Below are 17,093 nucleotides of genomic sequence, written 5' to 3'. Positions count from 1 at the left end.
AGTTAATGAGCAAGGATTAACACCTACAAAATCACAGCCTAAGGAGAGGAAAGAATCATTACAGAGCCAGGAACTGCTTCTGCCCCAAGACAGAGACAGTCAGTTGTACAAACACCCATGTCACGAGTTTTGCCTATCAACAGCTAGGGGTGCAGGCTCCCAGAACCCCCCTGCACTGACCTCCTTGAAACTTGGCAGGCTTTGTGGCTTCCTCAGGGGCTAGCGTGCCTGCAGTTTTGACCCTGCTGTGGCTTAACACATACACATGACATGAGTTTTGCTTTCAAGAATTTGGGGTGCAGTTTCCCCCAAGCCCCTGCACCTATCTCCTTGAAATTTGGCAGGATTTGTGGCCTCAACAGGGGCTACCATACCTGCTGTTTTCACCCCCCGTGCCTTAACACACACACAGTGTCACCTATGTAATTGACTTTTGCTTGTCAGCAGTTTAAGGTGCAGGTTCCCAGAAACCCCTGCACCTATCTCCTTGAAACTGGCTTGTGTCATGCTCTCAGCAGAGGTTACCATCCCTGCAAGTTTCATTTGAATCAGGCAAAAGACAACAAAGTTATAGATATTTCATTGATTCCCCATTATACTCTATGGCTGAATCTTTTGAAGAGATTCAGCTGAATCAAATTGGAAAAACGATTCGGATCTCCAAATCGAATCTCCGGCATCTGAATCAGCTGAATCTGAATCGAATAGTTCCCTATTCTCACAGGCCTAGTACATGGAGCACTTACTTGTCCATGTCCCCAATCCCATGCTGGGTTGTGCTGTCTTGCTGATGCCTTGTGGGATGGATGTATGTTGCAACAGGAGTAGGGCTGATGCAGGGTTTATCTCTACCCCAAGCAGGAAGAAACTTAGAAACATATAGGGTGGTATTTAATTGTTTTCTGGTTGTCTATGCATCCAGGTTTCCTCATTTACATGGCATTTTTGCTCTATGCATGTAGATGCACTAATACATAGTCAGTGCAGACTGGGTATGTTTACTAGCAGCCAGGGTCCACACGCACATGCTCCTTTTGATGCCCAGAAGCCTTAGACCCAAGATGGATGTCTAAGCCTGGGACTTAGACCTGAGAAAAAAAAACCCTGTGTATATCCATGCCTTCTAGTTTTTGCCCCATAACTCAAGGGGCTATGGACTAGAAAATGTCAGATCAGTGATGTGATGGTTAAAGTGGTGTGCTGGGAAGTCAGGGACACACAGATTCAAACCGTTTCTGGATGAAGGGGCTCAGGACTCCTGGTATCCCATGTGAGTGTCCTAGTCACTTAGGTACTTGAGAGAAAAGATAGGAAGCACTCATTCATATTTTGTTGCCAGATCATATGACCATTTGGGTATGTATGTAGATATCTGCACGCACAAGAACACAATCTCAGTCTGTGTGTAAGTGACATTTTGGGGGCTTAGAAAACCATATAGATGACACAATCTGGGCACCTATCCAGAAGAGAATAGAATGTGCCTGTGGTACTTCCTGAGTCTGTCTCTGGAGCGTTGTAGCTATGGACTGACTCATATGGGGGATCTCATGGTAAAGTTGCAAATGGCCCTGTAATTTTTTTTCCTTTTGAACAAAATACCTCTTCTGTGATTTCAATGAGAGCAGATGCAAAGTACAGCAAATATAGTGAACTCTAAAATAAAAATCTAAAAACCCTACCAAATGCATGCTTCAGATTACATATACTATACTGGAAATGAGTAGCCTCACCAGTGATACAATACTGCTTCTCACTCAAGTCAGTTAGTTTAATAATGTGGAATCTCTATCCTTGGAAGTTTTTAAGACCTGGCAAGATAAAGCCTTGGTTTGGGATGATTTAGTTGGGCATGGTCCTACTTTGAGCTAGGGGTTGGACTAGACCTCCTGAGGTTCCTTCAAAACCTCATTTTCTTTGGTTCTATGATAATATTGTAGTTTGTACTGGAGTGACTACATTGTGTGAAGTGCTGTAGAAGCACAGTACAAAAAGATGATCCCTTCCTACAAATAGCTCACAATATACAAATGTGTTTATCCAAAAAATAGGAGTGGGGTGGGGGAGGCTTTACTATATGCATCAACTGCTCTTCAGTGTCTGCCTGTGTGCACACTCTAACTCTATGGTAAGTGGAAGCTAACCTGCAATATCTTTCACAGAGGGTTAAACTGATATGTTTTAACTTCCATTTACCATGACATAAGAGCAGAGGCACAACAACCAAGGGCTGTGCCCTGGACAGCAGTGGCAGCAGCAGGGGCTGGGCTGGCTATGGCCGTCGAGTCAGCAGCAGCAGGGGTTGCCATTCTTGCACCTCCTCTAAGCAGGTGCCCAGGACTGGTGTTTTTGTCACTCATCAATTGTTCCACTACTGGGTAAAAGTGTGCAGTTAGAACATTATTATGTAGCATCTGTTCTATGATAAAGCTCTGTCCCCCTTACCCTGTGATAAATTGTCTGCATGTCCATATCATAAATGATAGCGAGAATGTTTTTAGTTTTCACATAGAAAAAATATGTGAATCCCAGTCTGATATAAACTGTTTAAAGGGCAGATCCTGCAGAGAGTTACCCAGGTATTCAATCATTACTGATGATGCAAGTTCTTCCAGAGAAGTGAAAGAACTTGGATATGAATGGATAAGCTACTTGTATTTGAATAAGCATGTCATGTTTCTGCCTAAACTGTACCTTGGATACCTCACTGAATCTTGCCATAGGCTGTTAGGTGGCTTCACTTCTCTTCACCTCATAGGCAGAAGGCTTCACTTCTTTCAGAGGGAATCCTTTAGTTCGCCTTCCTTTTAGAGAGGGTCCCTAAATTCTGGGACTCCTCATTTACCAACCACATTTCCTTGGTTAGGTCCAGTTAACGTTGGTCCTTACTATAGATTTCCTTCCTGGAGTTGTGATGAGAGAGTAAAGGGTTAAAAGAAGTTAACAGATTTATTAGCCTTACCTATTGTTTTACATTTCCCTCAAGACTAAGATAGGCCTGACTTTTCCAGGTGTCAGATTCTTTTTCCCTGCACCCGAGCTACCCTTCTGAGTTTCTTGTCCCATGTCATTGCCCTGTCCTGAGTGGAGTGGTTGTGCTCTGTTTTGATAGAGACAAAACAAAAGGCCTTCATACTTGCCTTGTCAGTTAAGGAGAGGTAACTGGGTTTGGCCTCTTCAAACAAAAACCCCTCACCTAAAATGGACTTAATCCTTAGTCACCCTTTAGCAAACAATCTGATGATTATCAAACCTACAGAGATATGTATAATATTGATCTAAGCGAGCAACTCTCAACCAGGGTGCCTGGTTGCATCTGGTTGCAGCACTGTGAGGTGTACAAACATGATTCACAGTCTAAACCCAGATTTTTCACATAGGAATCTACAGTGTCAAAACCATTCTGGCCTGTTGTGATCTTCCTGAGTTCTGCGCAACAGAAGAATTGATCTATTATTTTTCTGTAGTCAAAAAAGCATAAAAACTAAGACCTGGCATTTTTCTGGGGGGTGCCTCAAGTCTATCAAAGGATGCTTTGAGTCTAAAATTGTTGAGAATCACTGATGTAATAGTATAGACATCTCTCAGCTTCTTTGGAAAAGGTATGCAGGATCAAGTTGTAAATCCCTATGCCCAGTATTGGTGGATGCTATAAAAACAACCCATATATGCATTAAAAAAAAATCATCTACCATGATTGTCATGAATAAATGACTGTTCTGTGTTTGCTGAGGTATTGTGATCTTTTCTATCACTGGGAATGGGAACTAGCTTTGGTGCTTCATATACTGCTGTGGTCATATGCTTTCAGGATGGATCAATGATGTCAAAGTGCTTTTCCAGGTATTATTAGTAAATTGATTCTAATGGCTAGATATTGACCTAGATTGGAATGTCATATCCAAACCACTACAAGTGACCTCATTTAGACATTTATTTTAAGTTATGGCTATCTTAGATTTACTTTATTTTTCAGTTCAGGTAATTACATTTGTCCTTTATTCTTAATTTCCTTAAATATTCCCTTATGCTTTGATATTCTAACTTAAGTACATTTTAGTACATTTTCAGTAATCAGATCTACTTATGATGTATTTTCTCTAGGCTATATATGTTGTGTGTATATTATCTTAATGTTTCTTTGTAGACTACATGCTAACCACCCTTTTATGACTGCAGTTATCCTTCCTAAAGGATTGCCACTATTGTCATTGAACTCAAAAGCTGCTCTGCCATTAGGAAGAATGGGATCACCCATTAAATTATTATTGTTCACTGTGGTCAGAAGTCCAAGGCCTCATTTAAGCCACTGCAAACTGGGAATAATTTGTATAAATCCAGGGGGTTAAACAAGGGTAAAATTTACATAATATGAGTGAGACTAGAATCAAGCCAAAAGTGTGGCTGTTATATTAGCTGTAGCTGTTGCCTTTCTTTTATTAAACCTAATATTCCTATATTCTCTCTTAGTATTTATTACATTTGCTTTTTTATAGCATTACACTATGAATATGTGTTTTGTTAACTTAGCCTCCGAAAGTGTCATCAGTCTATTCACATTGGGGTCAGCCTTTTATCCCTCACTCTTATGTCAACAGGACTACAAAGGGTGTGGACAAACAACACATTTCCTATGGAGTAAATTAAGCTGTAGCATAAGTAGAGTGTACAAAAAACACAAAGCCTTTGGGCCATGTTACACAGTAACTTTAGGTGGCTTCTGGAGCTTTTAACTCCTAGACTGGCTGCATGTTAACATCTTTTAAGTGGCTTAAAGCACTCATTATTTGTTTTAAGTTTATTCCACTCCAGGGCAGGATTATCTCAAATGCTGCCTAATTTTGTTCCTGTTCCATTAATTTGTGGCCACCGTTCATTGCTTTTCCACCCAAGCTGAATTCCTCCAGCATCTCAGGAAGCAGTTGGCAACCTGGAAAGACACGGCACAGCAGGGCTGGGCACAGCGCCTCACCCCCTGGCACCTCCAGCAGATCAGTCCTAAAGTGTCTGTCAGCAGCAATGGCTCCCTCCACCCCTTGGACTGGCTCTGCTCTTAGAGCAGAGTGATCCAGTCCCAGCAGGGGGGCACCACCTCCCGCCACTGCTGGCACTGACTCTGCTCCTGGCTCTGTACACCTGCCAGGACAGGCTCACTTTGCTCCCAGACCAGTACCAGGAGCAGAGCTAGTGTGAGTGATGGCAGGAAATGGTGGCCCCCCCACCCCCTGACTAGGACTGGCTTTCTCTGCTCCTGGAGCAGAGCCAGTGTGAGAGGCCAAGGGAGACAGTGCTCCCCCACTGGAACTGGCTCACTCTGTTCCCGGCACAGAGCTGGTGTGAGTGGGGCTGGGGGGTGGCAGCCTGCCCCTCCCCGTGATGGACTAGCTAGATAGAACGTGGAGCAGAGCCAGTCTGAGGGGCAGTGGAAGCACCACTGAGCTCCGGGGCTGTGGCACTCACTGCTGGGCAGGAGCAGAGAGACCATCCTTCCCCTAGTTCCTAGCCCTGCTCCTGCTCACCAAGCCTCTAGTGGAAAGTCACAGTTGCGAAGGTGAGGTGCAGTCAAAACAGGTTTTTCCCCTTACTGTATGACTGCTCCACTAAGCAGACCAACTCTAAGCCGATTAACATTTTTTTCAGCTTACAGCATAAGGTCTGACAAGGCCCTTACACTGGTGTTAGTCCCTTCAGTCTGGGGTAAAGCTCCCACACATGAAATGAAGTGTAACTGTATGCTAGTGTAATTTATACCAGTGTACTGGTTGTGCATTTGCTCTCCTCTTCAAAGTAATCCCTACCTAAGGATTTAAACAAAACAACAAAACTAACTGGCTTGTCTACCATCTAGTGCTTTAGCAGCACTTGCTGTGGGCAGCCAGCTAGGGAGAGTTAACTCTGCATCCTCTCCTAGGTATGGAGTAATTTTGTCATGTAGTAAGATAAGTTAACTATGTTGGGCATCCGCAGTTAGCTGAATAATGAATATTTGTGTGGGAAAGTTGTTGCAGAACTGGGCATTCAGCAGTATTTGCTGCTAGAGCCATAGATAAAAAAACCCTGGCCCCATTCAAACCAGGAGCAAAGATCCCTTAAGCAGGTTCTCCCCCACCTCTCCCCCTCCCCTTTTTGTTTGTTTATAATTATTGAATGTTGTTTTCAAAAACTTTTGAGAAAAATCCTTAATCATTAATGAAAATGATACCTTTGGTGTATATTTATTTCTCTTTTTCTTTCTCCTATTTCAGAAAGTATTTTGGAGAAAAAATAGGACTCTATTTTGCATGGTTGGGTTTATATACAGAATTCCTTATTCCATCTTCAGTAGTTGGAGTTATAGTGTTTCTTTACGGATGTATAACCATTGAGAACGACATTCCTAGGTAACCTTGTTTGTACACAATATTTTGTTACTCAATACTTACAACATTATGCTTAATTAGACTTAATTCTCAGTGATTATAATTGCTTTTAACATGTTTGAAGAAATCTTAGTATTAAGAAAGCTGGAAGCACTTGAATGCACATATTTTGACTAAGTATGGTATTTGAATGGAATGTGTTTATTTGCATATTCATTGATGCAGCCAGTGAAGCAAAGGCTAAGTAAATTTATTGCATTCTTGTAATACACAAGTGAGCTCATTTTATCTGAATAAGATCACTTCATTGTTCTTATGTATATGTGGGTCACAGTGAAATAAATAGAGCTGTATTTGTACATATTTTGAGACATTAAACGTGCAGAGTTCTGTAAAGTGGTATGTTTGTTCAGTACACCTGGAACCAGTGATGTCCAAGTTTTGCAGTACAAGGACCACATAAGACCTGTGTACAAAGTGATTTCAAAACTTAAACTTGGAACGGGTCAGAATTTTAAAAGGGACATTTTTTTCCCCCATCAAAATGCATTCTAGGAATGCATGAAATTTTGAAAAAAAGTTTTATCATTGGATTTTGACATTGGAACATATTTATTTTCCATGAGAAACAAAAGGTTTTCAGTAAGAAAATTTTCAAAAATGTTGTCAATAAATATTGGAAAGTTCAAACCCTCTGAAATTATAAGGAAAGCCTTAACTTCTTTACTGCAGTTTTCTCATGTACATGCACAAAGTTGCTTCCTTTATTTTCAGATTCAAGGTTTGGGTCAAACCTCATTGAAGTCAATAGGAGGGAACTTTTTTCAGGGATTACATGGCACTTTCAATCACTTCTCTAGTCTTTTTGAGCTCACACAATTCACATGAGAAAAAAAAAAAGGAAAATCAGAATGAAAGAAACAATTAGCATACTGTATTTTCCACAGTTTGAGGTCTGCAGACTTTTCTTATGTGTAGTTATAAAAATCTTGCCTTTTGGCAGGTTTTATTGGGTTGTTTTTTCTGTGACTGTAGCTCTAAATAAGAAAGGATATTTTACACTTATGTATGGTCAATACCCACTTCTCAAAAAAAAAAAAAGGTAAAAATATGACTCTTGGCAATTGGCAATGTACTGCTTATGAATAAAATTATTTGATAACTGAAAACCTGACAATATTATAAGCAAGGCTATGGTATGTCAGAGTGATCTGGTTTCTAACATTATCTCTGTGCTTGCAGAATACTGTGAGCATCCCCTTAACCTATAATCCACTTGTTAGGCACCTAAGTATGATCTTGCACCACCCTGCTGAAGCCTCTTGAAAACAGTTAACAAAAGTTGGACAGATGTTCCTTGTTGCTTTTTTTGACTTAGTCATGATGCTAAAATGACAGCATGTTACAGAAGTAGGAGCTTTAACAATTTTTCAGGGACTGCACCAGAATGGAATCAGGTCATGCCTCTGTAAGTGGAATAGGATCTGGCTCAAAAAAAATTTAGAAGGGGCTTGAGCTGCATGTTTTAAGGCATAGACAACCTCCTAACTGATGAGGATTAGAAGAAAACTTTCTGGGCATTTTGTTCCCTAACTACCACTTCAGGGAGGTTTTTTTTGCAGTTTCACCAGTATCTAGGACTTCCTCATCAGAGGCAGGACACTGGAGTAGATGGACCACCAGTCTCATCCAGCCTGGCAATTCCTATGTTATCTAGAGTAAACTGGCAAGTTTTAAAGCATGATCAGAATACAGAAAGGCAGAGTAGATCATCACATTGTTGATGACTGGTAAATGATGATTAACAATATTTTTAGTTTAGATTTTTATTTACTTGATTTGAGTGAATTTTTAGTCATAATCACTTTGGGATTTCTAAAGCAGCTCTTGTGCTAACCTTGAAACTAAAGTGAGACTCAGGGCAAGAATGTATCTGTAGCACCCTCTGCTGATGTTTCTAAAAGAAAACAAGAGAGTTATTTTTAACTATACCATAGCCAGAAATAGTTGAGGATAATACAAATGAACTAATTTCCTGATAGATGCTTTTGACCCCTGTAAGAAAACAGCTTTTCCATCTTTAACATATATGTGCTAGAAAAGTCATTTAATATTCTTCAAATCAGAAACAACCATTATCTGAAATAGTTTAGAGTTACCTAACATCAGCAAACTGATGTACAACTTCCACTCATGAAGTAATGTTAGGTGTAGGTAACTAGAGTCAGCAAAATAATACTGTAAAGTCTGTGTTTAGGTCGCAGTCCTGCAGGAAATCCTTTGACCTCAAAGTGACTCCATGAGACCGTAATGTTCTTGCCCAGGCAAATCAAATAGATAGATAGATAGATAGATGGTATATCCTGTAAAATCAGTAAGTCTTTGCTTGAACCAAAAGAAACAGTGGTGATTAGTTAAAGAGGTATCTGGTGTCTGGCAAAATATGTTGTTACTCAAATGTCTATTAACCATAACATTTAAACAACAACAACAACAAAACCCATAGAAAGCATTCACATTAGTTACAAGTGTTTCAGTGTTTCAATACCTTGTACATCTGTATGGTATTGAAGAACTCTGTCAAGATGATGTTATTAGAGGCATAGGAAATACAGCTTAGCATATGAGATGAGGGAGAACCATATAATGGTTGCAAGGGGCTTTCCCTAGTTTTTCAAATGTTTGATTAGTAGTTTTTCTTGAAAGAAGAAACAATAGAGCCAAAAGTTAGCAGTAGTGCATTACACATCTCCTTGGATCCACACACATGTGTCATTTGTATTCATGGTCCAGGACTTTGTGAGGGGTTTGTGGGACTGGCAACCAGCGCTGCACGGGTGACCACTGGGGCTGTGCAAAGCTTCGGTCGCTGATTCGATTCAGTGGAGATTTGGCCTGTTTCGATGGCCAAATCACCAAATCCGAATCAAATCAGGAGACCCTTTAATGTCTCTGAATTGAATTTGAACCCTCTAAATTAATTTGGAGAGATTTGATGATTTGGACATAGACATAGCTTTAAATGTTTTTCCTGCATACCTCAAGGTACCAGGCAGCTTGTGAACACTGAGATGGTGGGGCAGATGGAGCATCACATGGGAGTGCGGGATGGGGGGTCCACAGCACAATCGACAATGGATCCAAAAGTGGACCAGAAGCACTTCCGGTCCACTTTTGGGTCCACCACAGAGCATGCGGGGGATCTTTCCCCCTGCCCCCTGGCTCAGTGACTGGTGCCTCCTGGGTCTGGGGGGGACCCGGGGGACCCCTGCAGCTGATCGCTGATGTCCCCACCATCCTGTGGGATGCTCCATCTGCCCTACCATCTCAGCGTTTATGAGCTGCTCCTGGTACCTTGAGGTATGTAGAAAAAACATTTAAAGCTGGGTCTATGGCCATATTGCTGGTTCTCTGAATCAGCATCGAATCTTCAGATTTGGATTTGACTGTATTGAATCGGGACAGTGATCCAAATCAATGAATCAAACAACTGTCCCTGATTCGGGCCAAATCTGAATTGAATACAGCCCATTTTGCACACTGCTAGTGACCCCACACCCCCGCTTCCAGTTTCCCTCCCACAAGTATGGCAGGTGGACCATAGGAGCAGCAACAGGGACTTTTTGAAATTCTCAAATCAGTTAATAATCCCAGGGGTCTTTTTACTTTAAGAGAAGCTTTTTTGTGATTCACTTTTTATTGTGAACTGTAGTAATTAAAGTGGTTTATTGTATTGCACTGGTTATCCTTCAATGAAGTACCTATTTGCACAGTGAAATCTGGCTAATATATCATTCCAAGGAGTTTGGTAATGGTGACTAATTACCAATGACTGATTAACTATCAGTACTAAGCCATTTTCAGCCTTTCATGTATTTTGTATGCTGTATTGACACAGAAAAGAATGATTTTTTGGCATTTATAGTGGAGAAAAAATAAATTACAAAAACTCTGAGCATAAATTGTATATGCTCTTGCTCACTCTATGAGAACTGTGTGATTATAAGTGAATTCTTAATTTACAGTTTCTTGCTACAAAAAACAGAGTACTCACCCTGTAAGAATTATGATGGAGTAAGATGATCATCCAAAGAGTGTTGCTTTGTCCTCTTATGTGCACTCATTGCCAAAACAAGATCATTCTGTAAAATGGAAAAGTTGATTGTCTTATTGAGCTAAAAATATTGGAGTGTATCCAATGCTTTGTAAGCACCAGTTGACTCAAGAGGTGCTAGGGACAGAGGTGTAAGGTACCTTTTATAAGATGACTAATTATCAGAAATAAAGTCCATTGTGATTTAATATGTGCATACATTTGGAAATGACTAATTACACAAGCAGATTATAAATTAGCCAGAGTGTTTTGTGTACAGATCAATAGGACTAGTGAAGATTCAGTGCACTGACTAAGAAGAACATAGTAATGAGTTATTCCAGTGACTGAACAGTTTTCACTGCACTAAATCCTCCTAACATAAGCATTGCTGCTTCATGCCATTACAGTGCCTGTGCTCTCTTTTACTGGAATTACACTGATGTTTTTGCCCTTGTCATTTGTAGTAGAGAGATGTGTGACCAACATAATGCCTTCACCATGTGCCCTCTGTGTGACAAGTTCTGTGACTACTGGAACCTCAGTTCCGCATGTGGTACAGCACGGGCTAGCCACTTATTTGACAACCCTGCCACGGTCTTCTTCTCCATATTTATGGCTCTCTGGGGTGAGTATCTCTTTAAGTTTTAATGGTGTTGTTTGATCTTTGGACTCTCAACAGAAGTGAAAGCTGTAATGAACAGTAGTAGAGCATTAAGATTTTATTATTTGATGGGCAGTCTAGGATGGAATAGACTTTAACTTGGCTTCATGGAGCTGGTAAGTCTCAAAAGGCCAGTTGGCTCTGGGGTGGAAAGCTAGCTGATTTACAAGGCATCTACTCACAGTGGCAGTCCCTTAGATAAGTGGAAGGGAGCTGTTTTATGCAGGGCAGAGGAGGCTAAAAGGGTCCTCTCCTAGTTGTGCACACCTGTCTCAGCTTGTTCCCAGTCTTTGCATCTTTACCTTATGGGGACTGCATGCAGCACCTTCTGCAAAGTCTGTAAGTGTTGGGGGATGATGCTGGGTAGGCAACTGAGTACTTCCTGAAGGGACCTTGTAAGATCATCGGGTCCAGGCCCCCCGTCCAAGGGGCAGGAGGTCAGCTAGGGTCAAAGGATCCCAGCAAGATAAGCATCCAAATGTTTCTTGAAAGTGTCCAGAGTAGGTACTTGCCCCACCTCTGGGTGGAGTCAATTCCAGGCCTTGGGGGCGTGGACAGTAAAGAAGTTTTTCCTTATCCCCAGCCTAAAAGGGTCTTCCAGGAGTTTGTGACCATTGGACCTTGTCTTCCCTTGGGGTGCTCTGGTGACCAGGCATTCCACCAGATCTTGATGCACACCCCTTATGTACTTATACCCTGCCACCAAGTCACCCTTGAGCCTACACTTCTCCAGTCTGAAGAGTCCCATGGCTCAGCCTTCTTTCTTCATAGGGCATGGTCTCTTGTGCTCTGATCATAGAAGTGGCTCTCCTCTGGACTCTTTCAAGCTTCTCCCCATTCTTTCTGAATTGTGGAGCCCAGAATTGGATGTAGTACTCCGGCTGTGGCCTCACTAAAGCTGAGCACAGTGTGGGGATGACTTCCTGGGTCTTGCTTGAGATGCACCACTAGATGCACAGCAGAGTTTTGTTTGCTTTGCTGGCTGCAGTATTGTCTTGGTGGCTGATGTTCATCTTGTGGTCAATGACCCCCAAATCTCTTTTGGACGTGGTGCTAGCAAGTGTAACACTGCCAAGCCTATAAGTGTGATGCGAGTTTTTTTTCCCCCTGAGGTAGTGCACCTTGTATTTTTCCACATTGAATACCATCAGGTTTTCATCTGCCCAACTTGTGAGCCTATCAAGGTCAGCCTGGATTGCCAGCCTATCCTCAAGTGTGGACACTCTTCTCCATAGTTTGGTGTCATCAGCAAACTTAGCCAGTCTGCTTCTGACACCAGAGTCTAGATCATTTATAAATCTATTAAAGAGTACAGGTCCAAGAACGGAGCCTTGGGGAACGCCACTGGTCACATGTTGATTCAGTTCCATCAACTACCACTGCCTGGGTCTGACCTTGGAGCCAGTTCCCCAGCTATTGGACTGTAGGGTAGTTGAGGCTGCAGTCCCTCAATTTCTCTATGAGGACATCATGGGACACCAGGTCAAAGGCTTTTTTTAAAGTCCAATTGTATGATATCAACCTGTTTTACTTAGAAGGAAATGAGATTGGTCAGGTAAGACCTATCTGCAACAAACCTGTGCTGCTTATCTCTCAGAATGTTGCCCTCTGTTAGCCCGTCGATAATGGTTCCTTTGATAATTTTTTCCAAGATCTTTCCAGGGATTGAGGTCAAACTGATTGGCCTGTAGTTTCCTTCCTCCTGGTCTGGAAGATAGGCACCACATTGACCCTCTTCCAATCTTCAGGTATTTCACCCGAGCACCATAAGTTCTCGAATATCCTTGCCAGTGACCATGCTATAATGTCTGCCAGTGCCTTTAGCAATTTCTAATAGATCTGGGTGCAATCTATCCGGACCAACTGATTTGTGGGTGTCCAGCCTCTCAGGGTGTTCCCTCACAAGATCTACGTCAATGGTGGGCATATATTCACCCTTACCTTGGTCATCCTGCATCTTATCAGGGAGGGTGGTCCCTTTGAGCTGGTGAAAGACCGACACAAATTAATCGTTAAGCAGACTGGCTTTTTTCTGGGTGTCAGTTGTCAGCTGCCCCATTTGGCTTATAAGGGGTCCAATGTTGCCCTTGGTTTTTTTTCTGACTTTGCACATATCTAAGGAAGGACTTCTTATTGTCCTTGATTCGTATAGCCAGTTGGAGTTCGGTTACAGCCTTGGCTTTCATAGTTTGCTCCCTAAAGGTGCAGACCAGTGCAGAATACTCATCCTTAGTGGTGTTTCCTGTCTTCAATCCTTCATAAGCTTCTCTTTTTACATGTAGGAGGTCCATGAGTTCCTTGCTGAGCCAAGGGGGTTGCTGAGCCCTTTTACTACCTTTCCTATAGGCTGGAATGGCCTTCTCTTGTGCTTCTAGGATTGCTTCCTTAAGGAGCGACCACTCATCATGAACTCCCTCCCCTGTGAAACGATGGCTTCTCAGGGCCTTGACAACAAGCCTCCTGAGCTTATGGAAGTTGGCTGTCCTAAAGTCGAGGACTTCTTCATTGCTGACTGACTTGCCAGCTTTGTGATGGATAGTGAAAGTGATCAACTTGTGGTCACTATCTCCCAGCGTCCTTTTGATTCTTAGGTTGCTGACTAGACCATCCCTTTTGACCAGTACCTTTCTTGAGATGGGTAGAGCTCATCCATGCATGTAAGGAAGCTTTGTGAATGATCAGATTTGGCTGAGTGCTCTTCCCATGAGATATCCATGTAGTTGAAGTCTCCCATTACAATCACATACCAAGAGCATGCAGCCTCAGCCAGTTCTCTAGTGAATTCATGGTCAAGCTCTTGTTCCTGATTTGGAGGTCTGTAGTAGACTCCTATTATTGTAACCCCTTCACCATGTTCCCCTTGTATTCTAACCCAGGAGGTCTCCAGTCATCCTCCTTGGGTGCTAATCTCTGGTTGTAGGGAAGGGTATTGCTCCTTCACATAGAGAGCTACACCCCCCACCCTGTTTTTAAGCATGATCTCTTCTGTACAATGTATGGCCATCTATACTTGTGGTCCAGTCATAGGAGGAGTCCCACCAGGTCTCTGTTATCCCTATGAGATCATAGTAATTTCTGTTTAGCAGAAGGATCAGTTCCTTCTGTTTATTCCCCAAGGTCCTGGCATTTGTGTACAGGCAGGTAAGTGTGCTGTCGGAGGTCCTAGGCTTCCTTGTACTCCTAGAAAAGCTCCATTCCTGGGTTAGGGTAGGAGTGAGTTCCCTTGAGCAGCCTAATCTGCTAATTTTGTGGTTGATGCTTGGTGAGCTTGCACTGGTGGTTGTTCGCCTATCCCCTGGTGAGCTTAGTTTAAAGCCCAGTCAAGCAGGTCAGCCATTCTGGCTGAGAAGAACTTCTTCCCCAGTGGAGTGAGGTGGAGGTGGAGTTGATTTAAGCATAGAGCAGGGGCACACAACATGACCCATGGATGGTGTGTGGCCCGCCAGGGTAACTCCAATTGTCAGCCATTATTCTTTGAACTGGAAAAGTAAAACAGCATTTCCTGCATCCTAGCTATTTGTTAATTTGCATATGCATCCCAGTTTCAGGCTTACTTACAGAGGGAGGGCTTGTATCTGACAAGAGTGGATCCCACCAGTGGCAATTCTCCATTGTAAGAGAACCTTGCAAGTGTACCTCAATCAAGTTTGAGGTGTGCACCATGGCTCAGAGTGCATTGTATGTGGGACGATCTGACTTTATCAACACTTAATGGCACAAACCCAAAGTTTTCCCCCCAAAATATAATGTGAAAATGGCTGTTCTAACTCTAATCCACTCTAATTAGTACATATCAGGAATGTACATCTGATTTTCTGTAATAACAAAACTACTTTGCTTATCCAAGGATCTCAAAACATGTTCTAGACAATAACAATTTGATTATACCCATTCCTTACTCGTATTGTTAATGGCTTCACCCATATGCTGGCAATAGTGTGTGCTGTATTTACTTGCGCTGCTGCTGAAACCTTGCTGTTTGGGGCAGTTTATTGTGAAAGCTCAATATTAATTTATCTTACAATAATAATCACCTCTGAAGGCCACTACTGTGATTTTTGAGTAAGGTGATTCAAATGTGAAAGCCTCACTCTGAACATGAGATTTTAAAGGCGTGCCCACAGTTACACTTATTGTTGCCCCCCAGCTTAAATTTGATATTAGGTGTTTACAGTGCTGAGGTCTGGTAGCAGGAGGTGGATGCAAGAGGTATTCTCAACTAAAGAAATTGGTGTCTGTCAGCTGCTTGAAATTGTTCAGAAGATGTTGTGATCTGTACATCTTAGGGAGATGGTAGGACTGACTTGCTTTGGAGAAGTCTCACAAATAGCTCCATTTTTCCAGCTGAGTTCACTGAAACTTGACAGTCACTGGTCAGTGTAGGCTAGACTGTGACAGGAATCACACTTGATCAGGTGCCACTGCTATGGATGTTGTAATACATGGCCTTGTAACTGTGCTACCTGCATCTGTTTTTGTTTCAGCAGAGATGCTAGGATTACCTGTACCCTTGCTGGAGGAAAGAGTACTTTTAACTCTGACAGAATAGATAAGCACAATCAGTGCCTGCCTTTGCCAGAGGATAATAATACTAGGCTGAACAAAAGAGATAGACAAGAGAAAATGAGTTAGGGTCAGTACTCCTGGGTTACATGTCCATGCAAGCATGATTCACCATGTACCTTAGATGAACTCTTGTATGGTTCACATAGTATACAGTATTCACCTGGAGTACTGTGTCTAGTTTCTAGCCCCACATTTCAAGAAAGATGTGGACAGCTTGGGAAGAGTCAAGTGCAGGGCAACACAAATAATTAGGGGGATCAGAGGCAAATCTGAAAGAACTAGAGTTATTTAGCCTGGGGAAGAGAAGACTGAGGGGGGATTTGATAACAGTCTTCAAATACCTGAAGGGTGATTATGAAAAGCATGGAGATGGGCTTTTCTCTGTGGCACAAGGAAAAGACTAGGAGCAATGGCCTCAAGCTTCAGTAGGGGGAATTTAAGTTGGAGATTAGGAGGAACTTTCTGCCTATGAGAGTGATTAGGCATTGGAACAGGCTACCTAGAGAAGTTGTGGAAGCTCCGTGCTTGGAAACTTTCAAAAGCAGGTTATGCAGACACTTGGCTGGGATGGTTTCGTCAGGAATGATCCTACCTTGAGCCAGGGGCCTGGACTTATTAGGTCTCTTCCAGCCCTACTTTTCTATGATCCTACAGTTACAAGAGGTGGTGAAAACCCTCCCACAAGGGCTGTGCTCCCAATTTATCTCACAAGTGCCGAGATAAATATAGAAAGTGCTTTATCTAACTTCATTAACCAGTAAAATATCACTGTATGGTAACTGCTGACATCTTTGACTTTTTAGTATTCATTTCTCCTTGTGGTGATAACATATGATGTAGTTTCTTACATAGATACAAATATGCTCTAAACAGAAAATCATGTTGGGAAAAGGAACATTTACATACAAACAATCACTTATTGGGCAGTTGCATTCATAGTGATTATACTTCAACATCAACAATATTGTTTGCAGACTGTTGACATGCTGCGACTAATAATTTCACTTGGTGTCTGAAAATGCAAAGTTTGCAGCAAAACAGAAAAGAACATACAGTTCTGTATGCACTGGTTTAAAAAAAGATACGTAAGTATAATAAAATTGTTTCCAAGACATATCCTGTCATAAAAAAAAAAGTTTCCCACAGACTGGAACATTCTTTTTGCTTGGGACCATGATAACTGAGCTTGTCTGGCATGGAAACACACCCATTATGTACCCGGAGCTGTAGAGAAAAATAAAGTAGGCTGTGTTAACCCTGTCCTGCTTGTCTATTGAGCATTATATTACACAATGTTTTGCTGCCCTGCCACTAAGGGCACACTGCTTATACCTACCATTCAGTTTGCTGACTGACAGCTCCATTGTTGCTGGCATACTTGAAACCAATTTGTCTTATGGTATCTTGAGCA

The 17,093-nt window shown here is 42.1% G+C and overlaps 1 protein-coding gene across 1 annotated transcript in view; it reads left to right on the top strand.

The window, feature by feature from the left end:
* Positions 1-17,093, top strand: part of ANO2 (anoctamin 2) — a 321,678-nt gene that overhangs the window by 132,501 nt on the left and 172,084 nt on the right. Inside the window, exons 14-15 of the mRNA XM_025210200.1 lie at positions 6,246-6,380; positions 10,920-11,080. Coding sequence (XP_025065985.1) covers positions 6,246-6,380; positions 10,920-11,080 — 296 coding nt within the window. The remainder of the gene's footprint in view (positions 1-6,245; positions 6,381-10,919; positions 11,081-17,093) is intronic.

The sequence above is a fragment of the Alligator sinensis genome, unplaced genomic scaffold (genome assembly GCF_000455745.1).
Source record: "Alligator sinensis unplaced genomic scaffold, ASM45574v1 scaffold35_1, whole genome shotgun sequence".
NCBI classification, from domain to species: Eukaryota; Metazoa; Chordata; order Crocodylia; family Alligatoridae; genus Alligator; species Alligator sinensis.
This window is presented reverse-complemented; position numbering and strand designations above follow the sequence as displayed.